The 17124-nt window shown below is 37.9% G+C and overlaps 1 protein-coding gene across 1 annotated transcript in view; it reads right to left on the bottom strand.

Annotated features, from left to right (window-relative positions):
* CALY (calcyon neuron specific vesicular protein) overlaps positions 1-17124 on the bottom strand; it is a 110636-nt gene that overhangs the window by 12516 nt on the left and 80996 nt on the right. The window contains exon 4 of the mRNA XM_003754943.2: positions 3821-3934. Within this exon, the coding sequence (XP_003754991.1) occupies positions 3821-3934 (114 nt within the window). The remainder of the gene's footprint in view (positions 1-3820; positions 3935-17124) is intronic.

Genomic DNA, 17124 nt, shown 5'->3' with positions numbered 1-17124 from the left:
CTCCAATATTTTGTGATTCCATGACCTTAAAGGGGGGGGGACATTCACTGAAACTTTACTTTTTTTGTTTTAATATGGCACATTTAACATGCAAGGCACTTTCAAGGCCCCCAGAACTCTCCAAAATCTCTGCTTTGGACCATTAGAGCTGTTGAAGTCGTTCAATTTGCAACTTCATTCTTGCTTTATCTCCATTTATTGCAGAAACTTGATTAACAAAAGCTAATGGAGAGTATAGAAACATATCAAAACTGGGAGCAGAGAAGGGGGGCAGGAAAAAAGGGAAGGGCCAGAGGAAACATTTAACTAGGGAAAACAAGGCTCTCTCTAGCTTGGGATAATCAGCTTGATGTGTCAACATATAAATCTTCAGCCTTCAAAAAGTCAGGAAGGTCCTTGTGATCTCAGTGCATTAATGGAAGAGAAGATGAGGAATTTGAAAGGGTAATGTCTTCTTTCCCAACCAGTAGAGTTTCACTGTCTGTCTCCTCCACGATCCCATATGGGAAGTCTATACCTCTAATGATTTTGCCCAGTTTATTTTTAAATAAGCCAAGGGAGACGACTTCCAACACCTCACTTGGGACACCAGTCTCCATCATCAATAAAGTCTCCAGATAGTGTATCCCAGAATACTCTGAATTTTATTTCATTGTATTAGATATGTTATTAGACTAAAGAATTTCTCCTTTTCCTCTGGATATTTGACAGATAGCAATATGTGGAATCTGCTTTGGAATAAGAGAGGAAATAGATGGAGCAGGGATTAAAGGGAGAGAAGGAAATTAATTGTGGGGGAAGAGGTATAAGTACATCTGAAAACAAACCTAAAATTTAAAAGGACCACTTTTAATCATATTACTTCCCCACTTTCAGCAGCCATTGGTTGTAACAGGAATTCTTGAATTGTATTTGCTCTGTTTCTGCCTTAGGTTTTTATTCCTCCCACCTTTAAGTGGCAGGAAAGAGATTTGCCAAGATGTTCTTGACTGAACCATCAATTCCAGTAGAGACTTAATGAACCTTTTCAGACATCTCCAGCATTATCAGGTCAGCCATCTCCAGCATTATCAGTACCTCTTAATCACAATTTATGTAGTTCAGAAATTATGCCCATTTTCAAGATTAAAAAACTTTGACATAGAATAATTAAATTAATTGACTATAACCATACAAGTGATACAACTGTTGTACAATTCACAGGAAGCCGGGTAACTCGGTGGTTAGAGAGCTGGGTTTGCAATAAGGGAGATTTGAGTTCAAATGTGGTCTCAGACAATTATTAGCTGTGTGATCCTGAGCAATCACTTCACCTTATTGTGCCTTAATCCACTGGAGAAAGAAATGGAAAACCAGTGCAGTAGCTTTGCCAAGAAAGCCCCATAAAGGGGTCACGAAGAGTCAAACATGATTGATTGACTGAACAACAACATTACACAGTGGAAAGAGAATTAGTTTTGGAGTCAAATCCAGGCTCTTCAACTAACCTGTGTTATTCAGGACATACCATTTATCCTCTTTCTTTTTTTTTTTTTAATTTTTATTTAATAGCCTTTTATTTACAGGATATATGCATGGGTAACTTTACAGCATTAACAATTGCCAAACCTCTTGTTCCAATTTTTCACCTCCATTTATCCTCTTTCTACTTCAGCATTCTCATATGGAAAAGTGAGAGAGGTGAACTACATGACCTCTAGAAATTTTTCTGACTATAAGCTTATGATCCTATGATCTCTCTGATGCTCTTCTAAGGCTCCTTCTACTATGTCCCATAATGTCTTTGGAAATTGCAAAGAAAAAACAGACTTAGAAAGGTGTTTTTTTAACTTCAGTTTTTCTGTCTGTAAAGCAGACATCTGTTTGTAGCAGAACTATTGAGAACATTTTAAAGCACAGGGAACTACTTGCAAATAAAGAGAAAGATGTGAAGTTACTGTTCCCGAAGGAGATTCTCTGAACAAGAAGAGGGGAGTTTAGGCCCAAATTGCTAAACCAGAGGGTATAGGAATTTGCCCAAACACTAGACATTGGTCCTTCTGAAATTCAATTAAACTCAAGTATTTTACTCAAGATATAGAGTTAATGAAGACGGAAGTGTGATAAAACACATTCCTTTCCAATTACCTGTTACAAAGCTTCTTGAGTTTTCCAAAAGGTTAAAATACCAAGAAGTGAAGGGAATCAAGTCTTCCATGTCTTCTTATACTTCAACATGAAACTTCCTAGTGTTTGAGACAAACATTTTTGAGCACCTTCTATATACAAAGCTAAATGCTGTAGAAAAGGAAGGTGAGATAGAAGCATTTAAACTTCTCCAAAGTTGTACTTATGAGTCACAACAAAATGTGCTAAGTCCTCAAAATGATGGAAGTACTAGATAATCTTATTTGTCTTCTGTGAAACTGTACAAGAACAGTCAAATCTCTTCATGAAGTTTAAAGAAAAAATTGTAAAAGTTAGCTTGAAGTTTAACATAAAAACAACCTCCCCACCCCACCCCAAATCCTAAGATCTTGGCAACCGGTCCCATCACTTCCTGGCAAACAAAGGGAGAAGACATGAAAGTGGTGTCAGATTTTATATACTTGGGCTTAAAGATCACTGTAGTTGGCAACTGTAGCCATGAATTTAAAAGACAATTGCTCCTTGGAAGGAAAGCTATGACAAAATCTGGACAGCATACTAATAAGCAGAGACATCACCTTGCTGATAAAGGTTCATATCCTCAAAGTTAAGGTTCCAAGACTGTGAATCTTGGAATATAAGGAAAACTGAGCACTACAGAATCCATGATTTTAAATTGTGGTGCTTGAGAAGATTTTTGAGAGTTCTTTGGAAAACAAGGAGATCAAATCAGTCAATACATAACAAAATTATATTTCTTGGGAGGTCAAATACATAAGCTGAAGTGTAAAACTTTGGCCACATAATGTGAAGATGGGATTGATGTTGGGAAAGACTGAAGGTAAAAGGGAAAGGTGGCAGACGAAGAGATGAATAGATAGTGTCATAGAAGCAATGAACTTGAGCTTGGATAGACAGGGAGTTAGAAGGGCATGGTGTACTCCATGGAGTCACTGAGAGTAGAACTTGACTGAATGACTCATCAATAACAAGCTGTACTTCTTTCAATTGCCTTTCAATTAGAATAGTTCACATTTACAAAGAACTTAATGTTTACAAAGCATATTTGTGTCAAAATCATTGGAAGGCATGGAGCAAAAGTGTTTTTATCCCCATTTTGCAAATGAGGAATCTGAGGTTAAGAGAGATTGGTGACTGACCCAGAGTCACAAAGCTAGGATTAGAGCCAGAATTTAACTTCAGCTTTCCCAATTTCATTTTTCAGATGTTTTCTTTACCACAGCAGAGAAAGCAGAAGGACCAAAGATACTCAAGATCAACTCTCTAACTTTTATTTTTAAGCAGTCATAAAGATATAGAGAAAACCTTGTTTAGGCAAACAGGGTTAAGTGCCTTGCTCAGGGTCACACAGCTAGTGAGAGCCTGAGGTCAGATATGAACTCAGGTTCAGCTATTGACATTTATATGGTACTTTTATATACATGACTTCATTTGGGAGATAAGTCCATGGAAATATCAATGTTGCTTAAAATTGTTGACTCTTCTGTCTATAGAATGTATTGCAGTTGGCTCCATTCAATAGCTGATCATCAATAGCAAAGAATCTTGATCCCCTTTCAACATTTATGAACAATTTTTTTGAAGTAAATTGTTCTCTAGGAGACATAAAGCATAACTCCCTTCCTATGGGAGGTGCTTTCAAAGTGTAAGCAATATAGTGTTATCACCATACCTTAAACACAAAACCTTCTGGGCAGCTTAACTGGTCATACCAGAGAGCCTTGTACATGACCAGCATGAGGAGACAGGCCAGGAACGCCATCGTGATGAGGATGAGCCCTGTCAACTAGAAAGAGAAAGAGGGGGAAAGGGAGGAGAGAGAAAAGAAAATAAGTGAGTCCAATTTAATAAATCAAAATAGCACAACAAAACAGATAAAGATTTAGTGCAGAATGATTTCAGACAAGCTGAAGTGAGATTGACAGGAAAAGTTTTCAGATTGGCTGAGGAAAATTAGTCATGCCTTTTGAGTCATCTATAAAATAGAAGATAAATTCAGGTTTAAATGAGCATCTGCCAAGATTCCTGCAAGTGGCAAATGAAAAGACTCCAGCTAAGCTGGAGTGGGGGTGGGAAGAGGAGCACTTTGGCTTTGGCTTTGTTCTTCCTGGGCCAGAGGAGAACCTTGGGGTTTTTGAAGGATTTCCAGAGCTTCCCATTTTCCCACTGCCATCCTAGTAGTGTCTTGAAAATAGCTAACAGCTGAATCTGTCTTGGGAGCCAAGGAGAGATGGAATGTGAATTCAGTTTTACAAAAATCCAGGTGAAAATGCAATAACATTTCTAAGGGGGCATTTCCTAAGAAGTCCATGAATAGGAGAAAAGAACTTGCAGCAATGAGGACAAGTTAACCCGTTTGAACCCTTTCTTTCTTTTCTTTCTTTCTTTTTTTTTTTTTTTGCTGAGGCAATTGGGGTTAAGTGACTTGTCCAGAGTCATACAGTTAGGAAGTATTAAGTGTCTGAGACCAGATTTTAACTCAGGTCCTCCTGACTTCAGGGCTGGTGCTCTATCTACTGCACCACCTAGCTAACTGGAAACATATTCTTTCTAATTTTGAGCTCACTTTCTTCTGGACTCTGTATTTGTTGGAAAATCTTTCACAGACTTTGAGGAAAGGAGATGGTTTGAGCCACATACTGGTTTTCTTGCTCTCCCTTGGTTATGGTCCTCTATCTCCCAAGTCTCTGACTTCCTATTGGCTATTCCCCATTCCAGGAATAGTCTATCCCCTTTCCTCTACTTCTTAGTTCCCTTGGTTTCCTCTAAGACTCAGTTCAGATCCTGTGGGGTGATCCTGGTACTTAATGAATGGCACTTTGTTTTTTTATTTATATTTTGAATGCCCCTTTCTCAAGTGACTTGAGTCTGGTTAGGAATCTTGACTAATAATTATGTTAGGAAGCATACTGGTGGAGGCTTGTGGGCTATAGTACTTGGAAAAAAATGAATCATCAGAAGTATCTTTTAAGCTGAACTCCTGGAACCCAATTGATCAGTATGAAAGATGGAATACTTACCTCAGAATGTTACACAAATATGTTACATAAATATGAAAGCATCACTCCTGTAGTGGAATCAGCATAATGAAGAGATTGTGACAACACTGGGGTTAGAACCCAAAAATGAAATTAGAAGCCAACTGTCACTTATTAGCTACATAACCTTGAGCAAATCACTTATTGTCTCTGTTTCTCAGTTTCCTTGCTTGTAAAATGGATTGAGAGTATGGAGGATTTGATTAAATGATTGTTAAGTCTTTGCTCCCTAGAGTTTAGGAACCTAGTTTTGTTGTTTTTTTTAAGCCAATAGTTTGGAACATTCTACCCTATTGCAGCTTTTGGACTAGACTTCTAGACAGAGAAATTCTAAAAAAATAAACAAGGAGTGAGTCAACAAGCATTTAAGAAAGGTTTACTGACTGTCTGGCACTGTGTTAAGCAATGATGACAAAGAAAGGCAAAAAATAAAACTGCAAAACTCTTTGTTTTCAAGCAGTCCACATTCTAATAAAGGAGATAAAAGTATAAGCAACTAGTCATTTAGGAGATATAGAAAAAGTAAAAGAAGATATTCCGAAAAGAACAGGGACCAGGAGAAGGTAGGATCTGAACTGAGCCTTGGAGGAAGCCAGGAAAATTGAGAAGCAGAAATAAAGGGACAGACCATTCCATGTATGGGGACCAGCTAGTGACAAATTAAAGAGTTGGGAAATGGAAGCTCACATCTAAGGAACAGCAAGGAAGCCAGTGTAGCTGGATTATAAGTTACAAAAAGATTGGGAAGGCAGGAAGAGGCTTTAAATGCCAGAGGACTTTCTAGATCCTGGATCCTAGAGATGATGGAGACTCACCCGAATCTGGCCCAAGTGCCTCTGCCTTCTGGTTTGGAGGACTGTTTTTCATGAAAGAGTCCTTGTTTGCTGGCATATGATAATGAAGAGGCTAGTATTAAGTTAAGACATCTAATTGTATGACTTGACAGAGGCCATTTACTCTTTCCAGATGATACTTTTCTCATCTATGTGATAAGGTGTTGAATCCTTAAAAGCTTTTCCAGTTTGATAGTCAAAAGATCTAATCTAATGTGTTTTTTTTTAAAAAACCAGAACTCTGATTTCTTTGGTGGGCACCTTGTTTGGAAAAGTTTTCAGGGACATTTAAATGAGTGAGTTACTCAGGGTCCCACAGCCAGAATGTGTCAGAGATTGGACTTGAAGCTGAATCTTTGTGACACTGAGGAAAGCTGTCTATTATGTCTGGATGCTTTAAAAAGAAAAAAATGGAGATTCATTATAAGATATGCCAGTAAGAAATACAATTATTTTTATACAGATGACATTCAATTGGTTTGATTTTTTAATCCTTCTCAATTAAAAATTTATTAAGCAACTTAAAATAGAATAAATTACTTCATAAGCTAGGGAGTTTGCCACCACATGGGGAGGCTGCATCATGACCCCTCAAAGCTGGTGCAGTGGGCATTTCTATGCAGACAGAGATTGAATTAAATAACCAGCCAAATTTCTCTCTATTTCAGAAGTGCTATGCTCCCAATTAATTGCTTCAAACATAGGTTATTCTTCAAACACAACTATCAGTGTAAGTTCTTTACCTTACAGCATCTATTTGCCATCCGTTCTGGAGATCTATCCTACAAAGGCAAACTTTGATGTGTAAACAAGATTAATAAGGCAAACAACTCTTCATAAGGTTCAGCAATTATAAAGTCCTATGGTTCAAAGACATTTGAGGGGCCACTTTGTCTTGTTTTTGTTTTCAAATTAGGCTATCAGGATGTCATGGGGGGAAATCATTGGATTGGGATTTCTGGAACCCTGAATTCCATCTCCATTAGCTAGCTGTGTGACCTTGAGGAAGTCACTTCCCTCTGGACAGCTCCTCCCACTTCTGTACAATGAAGAGTTTGGAAAGAATAGAGATTTCTAAACTAGAGGTTGAGCAACTAGGTAGTAAAGTGGATAGAGTGTCAGGAAGTGTCCTGGAGGCAGGAAGACTCATCTTGAGTTCAAATCTGGCTTCAGACACTAGGGATGATGATCTTGGGTAACTCGCTTCATTCTGTTTGCCTCAGTTTCCTCCTCTATAAAATGAGCTGGAGAAGGAAATGGCAAACCACTTCAGTATCTTTGCCAAGAAAACCCCTGAATACCATAACTGAATAATAACAAAAGCAAAAGTAGCAAAATCACTGTCTGCTCTTGAATGTAGCCCCCCAACACACTCGAGTGTGGTCAGAACAAGAATGAAATGTAAGCAAGAAATCTGACAAAAGAAATAAAAGTACCATGAATAATATTTGTGGTTTTCTAAGTTGATAAGTGACAGGGAACCATTTATATTCAAATTCAACCCCTCTGCTCTATATCTCAAGAAGATATGAGTGTGTGATCTAATTATGTGATCCTGGATAAGTTAGTTAACTTCTGCCTTCCTCAGTTTCCTTAACTGTAAAATGGAGATAATCCCAGAGTTACTGTGAGGATAAAATGAGATGAAGCCTGGTACAGAGTTGACACCTATTAAACATCTGATCCCTCGTCCCTTTTAAACTCCCTTCTAGTTGACATTCTCTGGCTAAAATTAAGTGTTCTGCTAACACTTAGTTCTCCATGTGAATAAAGAGATTTAACTGAGAATGGAAGCTTCAGGTTAAAACAGCTTTGTTTTCTCAATAGTAAAAGGATTTTCTATGTAATACAGAACTTATTTGAGGAGAAAAAAATTTTATGTTTAATTTGTTCCATTTATTTATGTCTAACTTTATTTTTTTAATTGGGTTCTAAATTCTCTTCCTCTCTAGTTCCTCCTCCACCCATTGAGAAAGCAAGCAATTTGTTATCAATTAGACATGTGCAGTCATGCAAAACAGGATTTACATCAACCATGTTGCAAAAAAAGAAAAAGAAGAAAAAGAAAGTGAAAAAAGTCTGCTTCAATCTAAAGTACATCAGTTCTTAAAAAGGAAAATGTTAGTAGCCTCTTCTGAGGCCAGAACTTTGATCTGCTTATTCATTTGTGGGTGGTATCAGGAAAGGGCCTAAACTGGGAAAGGCTGTGCCATGTTGGATTCTTGCTCCTGGAGCAAGACGCAGTAATGTGTTCAGATTTAACATGGTAAAGCTTCTGAAGTATCAACTCAGAGAATTTGGACTCAAATCCCACATTCTGTCATTACCTTATAAACTTGGGCCAGTCCCTTCATCTCTCTCTCTGCTTTAGTTTCCATAACTGTAAAAGGGAGAGATTGGACTCAATGGGTCTTTAAGGTTTCTTCTTTTTCTAAGTCTAAACTTCCATGTTTCTACTGCTCCAAGAAGAGGAAAGAATGACAGACTCCATCTAGCATGACGTCAATCTGTAGATTGATATTCCTGATCCTAATTCAAAACAAAGTGGGCGCTTAAAGTTTTTCTCACAATTCTCATACTGTCAAAAAGTAGGAATTCAGATTTATGTATGACCCTAAGTGAGTAATTTCTTCCTCCTCTATAAAATGAGGAAGTTAGACACTATGGCATCTAAGGCACTTTCCATCTCTAAATTTATTTTCTTTCAATCCTATAAAAATCAGAGAGCATATGAAGCTTAAGTGAAGAGGTAGATGAAATATGACCATAGACACTCTCCTGGGGTGAGCAGGGCATGTGGGAAGAGCATTAGACTTAGGGATTGGACCTTCAAACTGGAATGATCCATGGTATATATCCATGTTAGCTAGCCTCTGTTTATAAATGAGAAAATTGAGGCACATCAAGTTAAAGCCTTTTATTTCACAGATAAGGAAACTGAGATCCAGAAGGGAAATGGGTTGATACAGGTGACAACTTACAATACTAAGAATTCTCTACTTTCTGATTCCAGATTTGATACAGACTAATTCTTAACCTGGAGGGCAAAGCCCATACAAAGACTGCAAGGTTCCAAGTTAGTTCCTCTCAATCTTTTCCAAAGGACTGAGCCTATTTCATTTTTGGTCATTAGAAATATGATGGAAAGATTCATTTGCATAGCTTTGCACTTAGGCCAATAACCCTAGGCTCAGTTCTAAAAGTTAATGATGTCCTATTAAAATGATGATGATTTAAAAAAAAAAAAAGTTGTATTATCTACTCCCTTGTAGCCCAGTTGGAATTCCAAAGCTAATCTTCAGACTTGATTAAGAAACTCCTCTTGGCAGCCTTGAACTCCTATTTTATACCCTAGAGTGCCATTGAGGCCATTTCATGCACATTTGCTTTCAGTTATTCTGCAGAAGTCTGACGAACAAAACTCTAATAGGATGTTGAGTTTAATGATGAAAAAGTATCTCATCGTTTCTCAATTCAAGTCCAATGATGCATCAGGGGTTTGTCTGCTCTATGATCACCACATAGTGGAAAAACCATCGACTATGGGGTCAAAGATCTGAGCTCAAGCCCCACCTCTGATACTTTCTACCCAAATTTCTCAACTTTTCTGGACCTCACTTTCTTCATCTGTAAATTGAGGAGGTTGGATGACGTGATTTATGAGGTCCCTTATAGCTACAGATCCATGATCCACTATATAGTTAGGAATCAGATCACTTAGCTTTGCAGTATAATTGGTCCCTCAAAATTTGAGATGAAAGATTAAGAGAAGCAGGATCTTGGGTAAAGTATCAGGAATAGGGAACAGGGTAAGATGAGGAATAAATGGGGTAGCTAGGTGGCACAGTGGATAGAGCACCATCCCTGAAGTCAGAAGGATATGAGTTCAAATCTGGCCTCAGACACTTGACCCTGGGCAAGTCACTTAACCCCAAATGCCTCAGCAAAAAAAAAAAAAAAAAAAGGAATAAATTACAAAGAAGTTGTCGGAGATTTTAGTATTCCAGAATGTGGCCATACTGAACTTATTCAGGTCCATGATTTTTCACTATTCTCATTTTTTCATTATGGTGAACCTGGTCCCCTAGATTTATGATGAAGGCAAAATTAATCCTAATCTCAACGGGATGTCTATGCAATGTAGCCCACTTGACTTTGACTCAGGAAGAAGCTTCAAGATTGTCTTCAGAATATGCTGCAAGTCTCCCTGATGATATAAGAGAATGGTAATTTGGTTGCTATCTTTCAGTCATTTTCAGTTGTGTCTGCTTCTTTATGATTGTATTTAGGTTTTCTTGGTAAAGATACTAGAAGTGTTTGCCATCTACTTTTCCAGTCCATTTTATAGATGGGGGGAACTGAAGCAAAAAGGATAAAGTGACTTGACCAGGGTCACAAAGCTAATAAATGTCTAAGGCTGGATTTGAACTCAGTAGAGTAAGTCTTCCTGACTCCAGGCATGGTGTTTTAATCCACTGAACTACTTAAGGTGCCCAACAGCAGTGAATAGTAAAGAATTGATCAAATATGTCTTTTCCTAAGGAGACAGTACCCGAGAAGGCAAATAAAGAAATAAAAATGTATCCTAATGGATAGACTCTAAAATTAAGGCGGTACTTCAGGTAGGGAAATCTCAAGATGAAAAAAAGTTCAAATCCTGCCTGGGACACCTATTGGCTGTGTGATCCTTGGCAAGTCATTAAACTGACTCAATATTCTTATCTGGAAAATCTGGAAAATACTTGCACCTTGTTCAGGTCAAATGGGATAGTAATTTTGAAGCACTTTGAAAAATTTAAGGTACTGTATAAATACTACCCCCTTTCCGTAAAGTGATCCCAAAGTGAAATGGACTGTCTCAGTAGTTAGTTTCCCCTTTATTTGTATCACCCAAAGATAACATAACTCCTTGCCAAGTGTGACATAGGGATGATTTTTGTCTAGGTGACAAGTAGTTAAAAAGTCTGTGAGATCCCTTCTTACTCAGTATGATTCTGACATAATCTAACGCTACATATGTAGAGTTTCATGGAATTGGTAGGCAAATACAGCTTCCTCCTCAAAGGGGAAAGACAAAAAGGGACATACAAAGTATAGCGAGTTTTATGACTGTCTGGGAGCTTTTGGAAAAGATCTAAGTAATAAACTCTTCATCGCAACCCTCCAAAGGTAGGAGACCAGATGCCTTCTCCAAAGAGAGGAAGTATTTCAATATGAAAGAAATGAAAGGACAGTTGGACTTTGGAAGGCAGGGAAGGGGATGGATAGCAGTAGAGCTGGGGAAATACTGCTTTGGCCTTTGCAAGTCTGCCCCTCAAAGAACTCCACACAGTTTTTGCTTCCTGAGAAGCTCTCTTTGTTGCCAAGATGAATCTCATAGCCCTAAATCTCCCTGAGAGAAATTTGGCTAGAGAAAAAAGCCTGAATGGGTCCACAGAAACTCATGTGTAAAGTTTCTCATGGGTAGGCAGTGAGGAGAAAGCGCTTCTGAGGATTTCTTGGACCAGCTTTTCACCCCCAGACAATGGTTCATCATTCTGTCACTCATCATAAAATCCCCATTGATTAAATCCCTGCTTGAAGAGTATGTTCTACTAGGAGGATGGGAGAGATATAAGAGGAACAAGTCATGATCTATGTCTTCCAAAGGCTGAGAACCATACTGGAGGAGAATGGAGCGCTGAGACAGATACACAGATGAAAATAAAATACGGCGAGTACATAAGAATACAAAACTATCAGGTGGCACTCTTGCCTAGCTTGCTGGACATTGAACGACTCTGGATTTGATAGACACTTAGAAGCTAAGAGACTAAACAAGTCACTTAATCTCTCTGTTCCTATTTCCTAATAAAAAGTCTCTTAAATTTTAAATTAATGATTCTATGATCCTAAAATTCTTTTTGATAGAAAAAAAAATCAGTGAAAGTTTCACTTTTCACTGATATCTTTTAAACTGGGCCTTGAAAGTGTACAGGATATTAATAGACAGAGATTAAATATTTGGCTGGTGGCAAGAGAAGGTAAACCTCAGAGCAAGGAATAAATAAGCAAAGACAGAGAAGGAAGGAGTATAGATCTTTTATGTGGGGGAGAAGGAGAGATTGAGTAATCTAATTTGGCTGAAATGGAGGATGTGTGTTCCAGGATGGTTACTCATTTGAGGGAAAGACATCAATCATGAGCAGAGAAATTATCTAACCACTTATTTTGATATCAAAGAAATATGGAGGCTATGCATCCTCCTCTGTAATACAACCGACCCAGTTTCTAATCTTGGCTAATGATCTTGGGTTTTTCCATAGGCACAGGTAGAATTCAGAAGCCAGATGGTGCTAAGAAGGCAATGGATAATTTTTTTTGTTCCCGAGTAAGTTTAAAGCTCATTTAGGAGTTGATTTTTTTCTTCTCCCCTCCTCCTTTTTTTTTGCTTTTCCACTAAACTGTGGAATTGGAACCTGGGAAACCTGATCTGTTAGGGCGCTACATCCTGCACATGACTGTATCCTCAGGCAAATGGCCCCATTGCTGCCATCCCTTCCTCCACTGTGTTCTTATGTGCAGGCTAGTCAAGCATTCTCTCCACAAATGCAATAATCTGGGAATAAAACAATATACTCTGAGTGCAATAATATTGAGTAAGCCCAAAGAAAGTATACCTGGGCAGGTACAATTCTTGGGTTTCTTGTCATCCTTTCTTGTGAATTCAGCAATCATTTCCAGTTGTATTGTGTGAAAGAGTGAGTAACTAAATGGAGAGACTGCTTTAAAGATATTGCAATTCAAATTTCAATCTAGCTTCAGACACTTAGCTGTATGTTTCTGGGCTACTCATTTAACTTCTGTTTCCTCAATTGTCTAATGGAGATAATAATAGTACTTACTTCACAGGGTTCATTTGAGGATAATATAATATAATATGATGTGATCTAATGTAATATAATACAATATGATAAAATATATAATATGATATAATACTAAAATAAAATGCTAGATTATATACAAAGTGATTCTCATTGTGGAAAGCAAAGCATATACAATGGCTGCAAAGTTCCTGTTCCTTTCAGTGATTTCCAAAGGGCTGAGTTTATTTCATTTTTGGACATTAGAATGTGATGAAAAGGTTCATCTGCATAGCTCTGCAGTTAGGCCAGTTCTAAGTGTAAATGGTGTCCTAATGAAATGATGACAATAATAAATTGACACAGTTCCTGGCACGTAGTAGGCACTATACAAATGCTTATTTTTTTCTCTCTTTATCTGTGTTACTTTTCCATATTCCTTTCCCTCCCATTAGACTAACCTCCTTGAGGGTTACAGAGCTCTCCTTGAGGAGCCTTATTGTCTTGTATTAATCTTACTGGCTTGTATTTTCAATTTGTATTCTTCTCTTACCTCCTACCTAAAAAACTTTTAATACAAGCTTTATTTATCAAGTGTTCTTCCAGTATTATTGTGTGGCTCTAAGAAAACTATAATATCATACGAACTGAATTTTAGATCTCTAAGGACAAAATTATATAAAGGCAACAGGGGTAGTGGGTGTGAGTAACCTAATGCATTATAAGCAAAGAAGAATAGAAAAGACTTTGTGTAAAGGATATCAAAGAACAATATGAGTGAGAAAAAATGGGCTGTCACAGGGTAACAGGGAGGTAGGTATAAGTAACAGAGAGTAACACACGTGCCATTGACCTGGGGAGGAAAGTCCCCAGGATGTTGGATTCAGTCCCTGTTATGATCTATGTAAAGACTGTGGGCAGGCAAGAATAGGTTACAATAGATACTAATGGAAAGAATGCCTAAATGAACAATATATCCAAGCTCTCTTGGACCATTAAAACAAGGCTTTTGAAAAGTAAGTTTAGAGGCAGATTTCAGGAAGAACCTTGAATGCCAGGATGATGATTTTTATTGGATAATCAGTCAGTCAGCCAGCATTTGTTAAATGACTATCATGTGCCAGGGTCTATGCTAAGCACTGGGGATACAAAAAGAGACAAAAACTTGTCTCTCCAATGAAGAATCATGGATTAATTATTGCAAAGAGTAGCCCCTGTAGGGTTCTAAGCAACAAATCCGAGGGAACAGTGGATACATAGAGAAAACCAGTGGGTACATCAGAGGTATCAAAACCCATCAAATAAAGTTAAGCTCTAGTCTGTAGTGGAAAGGGCCATCACTAGAGAAAATATCCATGATGAATAGCATAAGGCCCTTAGTTAGCTGAACACAGATTAAGGGGCAATGACCAATCTAGACGAGAAGGGGCAGAGGAATGGGGTGAGGAAGACATACTGTCAAAGATCTTGATAAAATTTGATTTCTAAGTTCACATTTCTATATCAGACTCCCAGTTTACTCCAAATACATCCTTAGGAAAATGTAACCTTTAAGACTTCCAAGGGCCCAATTTACTTGGTTTGTCCTTTTTTCTGACATTGTTTTTCTTTAGAGAGAGAGAGAGAGAGAGAGTTCTGTGGTGATATTAGTGGACTGGTAACATCAGAACCTACTGCAAAGTCAAAAATAAAAATTAAAAGCTTTAATATATGGGATAGGGAATGAGCCCATGGCTTCACTGATCTCTAGAATTCCCAGATAAGGAGACTCCTCTCCACTGATGCAGATAAATACCTTCTGGGCAGCTTGTAGTGTTAGAGTTGCCTTGGGGCCATTGAGAGGTTAAGTTACTTGCCAAGACTCACTAAACCTGGTAATAGATAGATTTTTAAAAAATGATTTCAGACATTTAGGAGACAGTCACATTCAAGTTTTAGCTTGAATCACTTCAGTTTGCTCCTCTGTAAAATGAGCAGGTTTTGCTGGATGACCTTGAAGGACCTTCTCAGTTCTGACTGGATTCCATGAATCCAAGGGTAGGACTCACAAGGAAAATTAAGCTGGAAGAACTCAACAGAAACATATGGCTTCTTTCTGAGAGCTGTGAAAAAGGCAAACAGTATAAAATTGGCAGAAGAAAACAGATCCTTCACAATCTAGAATATCTACCTACTTTTCTGCAAGAGGCTTCTATCAATTGCTCAAGATTATCATTAGATTGGGTGGTGAGGGGCTGATCTTCTAACGAAGAACCCCACATCCTAATTCATAAATAAACAAACATTGTGTCATCATGTCCAGCCCAAACTGACCTTATTCAGTGTGGAGACAGGAAGATTCTTAGAAAGACAAAGAAAGAGAAAAATAGAGGGGAACGTACCTTTTTCAAAGATCTTGATAAAATCTGATTTCTAAGTTCACATTTCTATATCAAACTCCCAGTTTACTCCAAATACATCCTTAGGAAAGTATAACCTTAAGGCTTCCAAGGGACCCATATGGCCCAATTTACTTATTTTTAGAATCCTCTCAACTCCAAGTCTTCACCTGCTATTAATAACAGATGTTTTATACAGAACTGTAAGGGAAAGTGGTGACATTTTCTCTTATGTTTATAAACATCATCCAATTTGAGCCTCCCATCTGGCCTGTAAGGCAGATGCTGTTGTTATGCCCATTTAACAGCTAAGAACACTAAAGATCAAGTATCTTGTTTAAGCTTATATAAAAGATAATAAGTTTTGAATCCAGGCTTGTCTGACTCAGAGCCTTACTCTGTGACTCCCCAATAAAGGCCACCCATCTTTTATGTTAAAAAAAAAACCCATAAATTTGTTATCATTGCTAGTATTTATTTAACACCTTAAGGTTTGCAAAGCACATTACTTGTTATCTCATTGATCTTCCCCACAACCCTGTGAGAAAGATGCTTAAAAAAATCTTAAAAGGGAATAAATAATGGTGTTCACTGACAAGAAATAGGACAAGGAATAATAATAATTTAAAAACAACCGTTGTCAAGAACTTGCAAATAGCAGTGATCAATCTTTTGTTTGGCAGGCAGACTTCCACCACCCATGGCATAGCACAGCCAGAAGGGAAGAGTCTCTGGGGAGGCTGGAATTGTCAGTTAGATCCCCGTTCTTTATTCAGGAAGAAATGAGAACATCTGGAGGAGGGCCAGACACATTGGTAAAGGTCAAAAGTTCCTGTCTATGAGGATCAATTTAAGGAAGTCAATGTTTAGCCTAGAAAAGAGAATCCTGGGGGAAGAAGAGCATTAGGATGTGATCATTGTCCTCAAACATGCATTCATGTAGAGCTCACCATGTGTTAAGCACTTTAGGATTATTACTTCATTTGATCCTCACAAGACTTTATGAGGTAGGTGCTATTATTATCCCTATTTTGCTGATGAGGAAACTGAGGCAAATGGACATTAAGTGATTTTCCAAAGATCACACATCTAGAAAGTGTCCCAGTTCAAGTTTAAATAATGGTCTTTGAATCCAAGCCCTGTGCTCTATCCACTGAGTTACCTGTTGGTTAGCCATGTCTGCTCTTCATGACCTCATTTATAATTTCCTTGGGAGGGATACTGGTTTGTCATTTCCTTCTCCAGATCACTTTACATGAAGAATTGAGGCAGACAGTGTTAAGTACTTATCTAGGACCATATGGCTATTAAGTGTCTGAGGCTGGATTTGAACTTATGAAAATGAATCTTCCTAACTTCAGGCAATACACTCTATCTACCACTCCATTTAGCTGCCCGTGAAAGCACCTGTTCGTGAAATATTTAAAGGGATTTTTGTATTCTAACTTAATTCTCAGAGAGGATCTATGACCTCAGGAAGGTATTGAGTGAAAAAATGATTGGGCTTGTTTTTCATTTGGCACTGTGGGACAGGATAAGAGCAACATGTGGGAACTGGCAAGGTAAATTTGAACTTGATGCAAGAAAAGATTTTCCAACAATTAGAACTATCCAAAAGTGGAATGGTTTCCATTAAGGCTTAAAATGTAGCATATCAATCTTTATTAAGGGGCTGTAAGCTATTAATAGATGGATAACATACACTTGTTGGGTATGTTATAAAAGGGATTTTTTTTCAGGTATGAGTGAGACTACATGACCACTAATGTTGCTTGCTTAAAGCATCATATAAATATCATCTCTTGAGTCACCTTGGTGGAAGAAAAATAGCCTCAATACCAAGAAAACCTGGATTCAAATCCTACTTTTAACGTAGTAGCTCTAT

Source organism: Sarcophilus harrisii, chromosome 2 (assembly GCF_902635505.1).
Source record: "Sarcophilus harrisii chromosome 2, mSarHar1.11, whole genome shotgun sequence".
NCBI classification, from domain to species: Eukaryota; Metazoa; Chordata; class Mammalia; order Dasyuromorphia; family Dasyuridae; genus Sarcophilus; species Sarcophilus harrisii.
The sequence above is the reverse complement of the archived record's forward strand: the minus strand, read 5'-3'. Positions and strand labels throughout refer to the sequence as shown.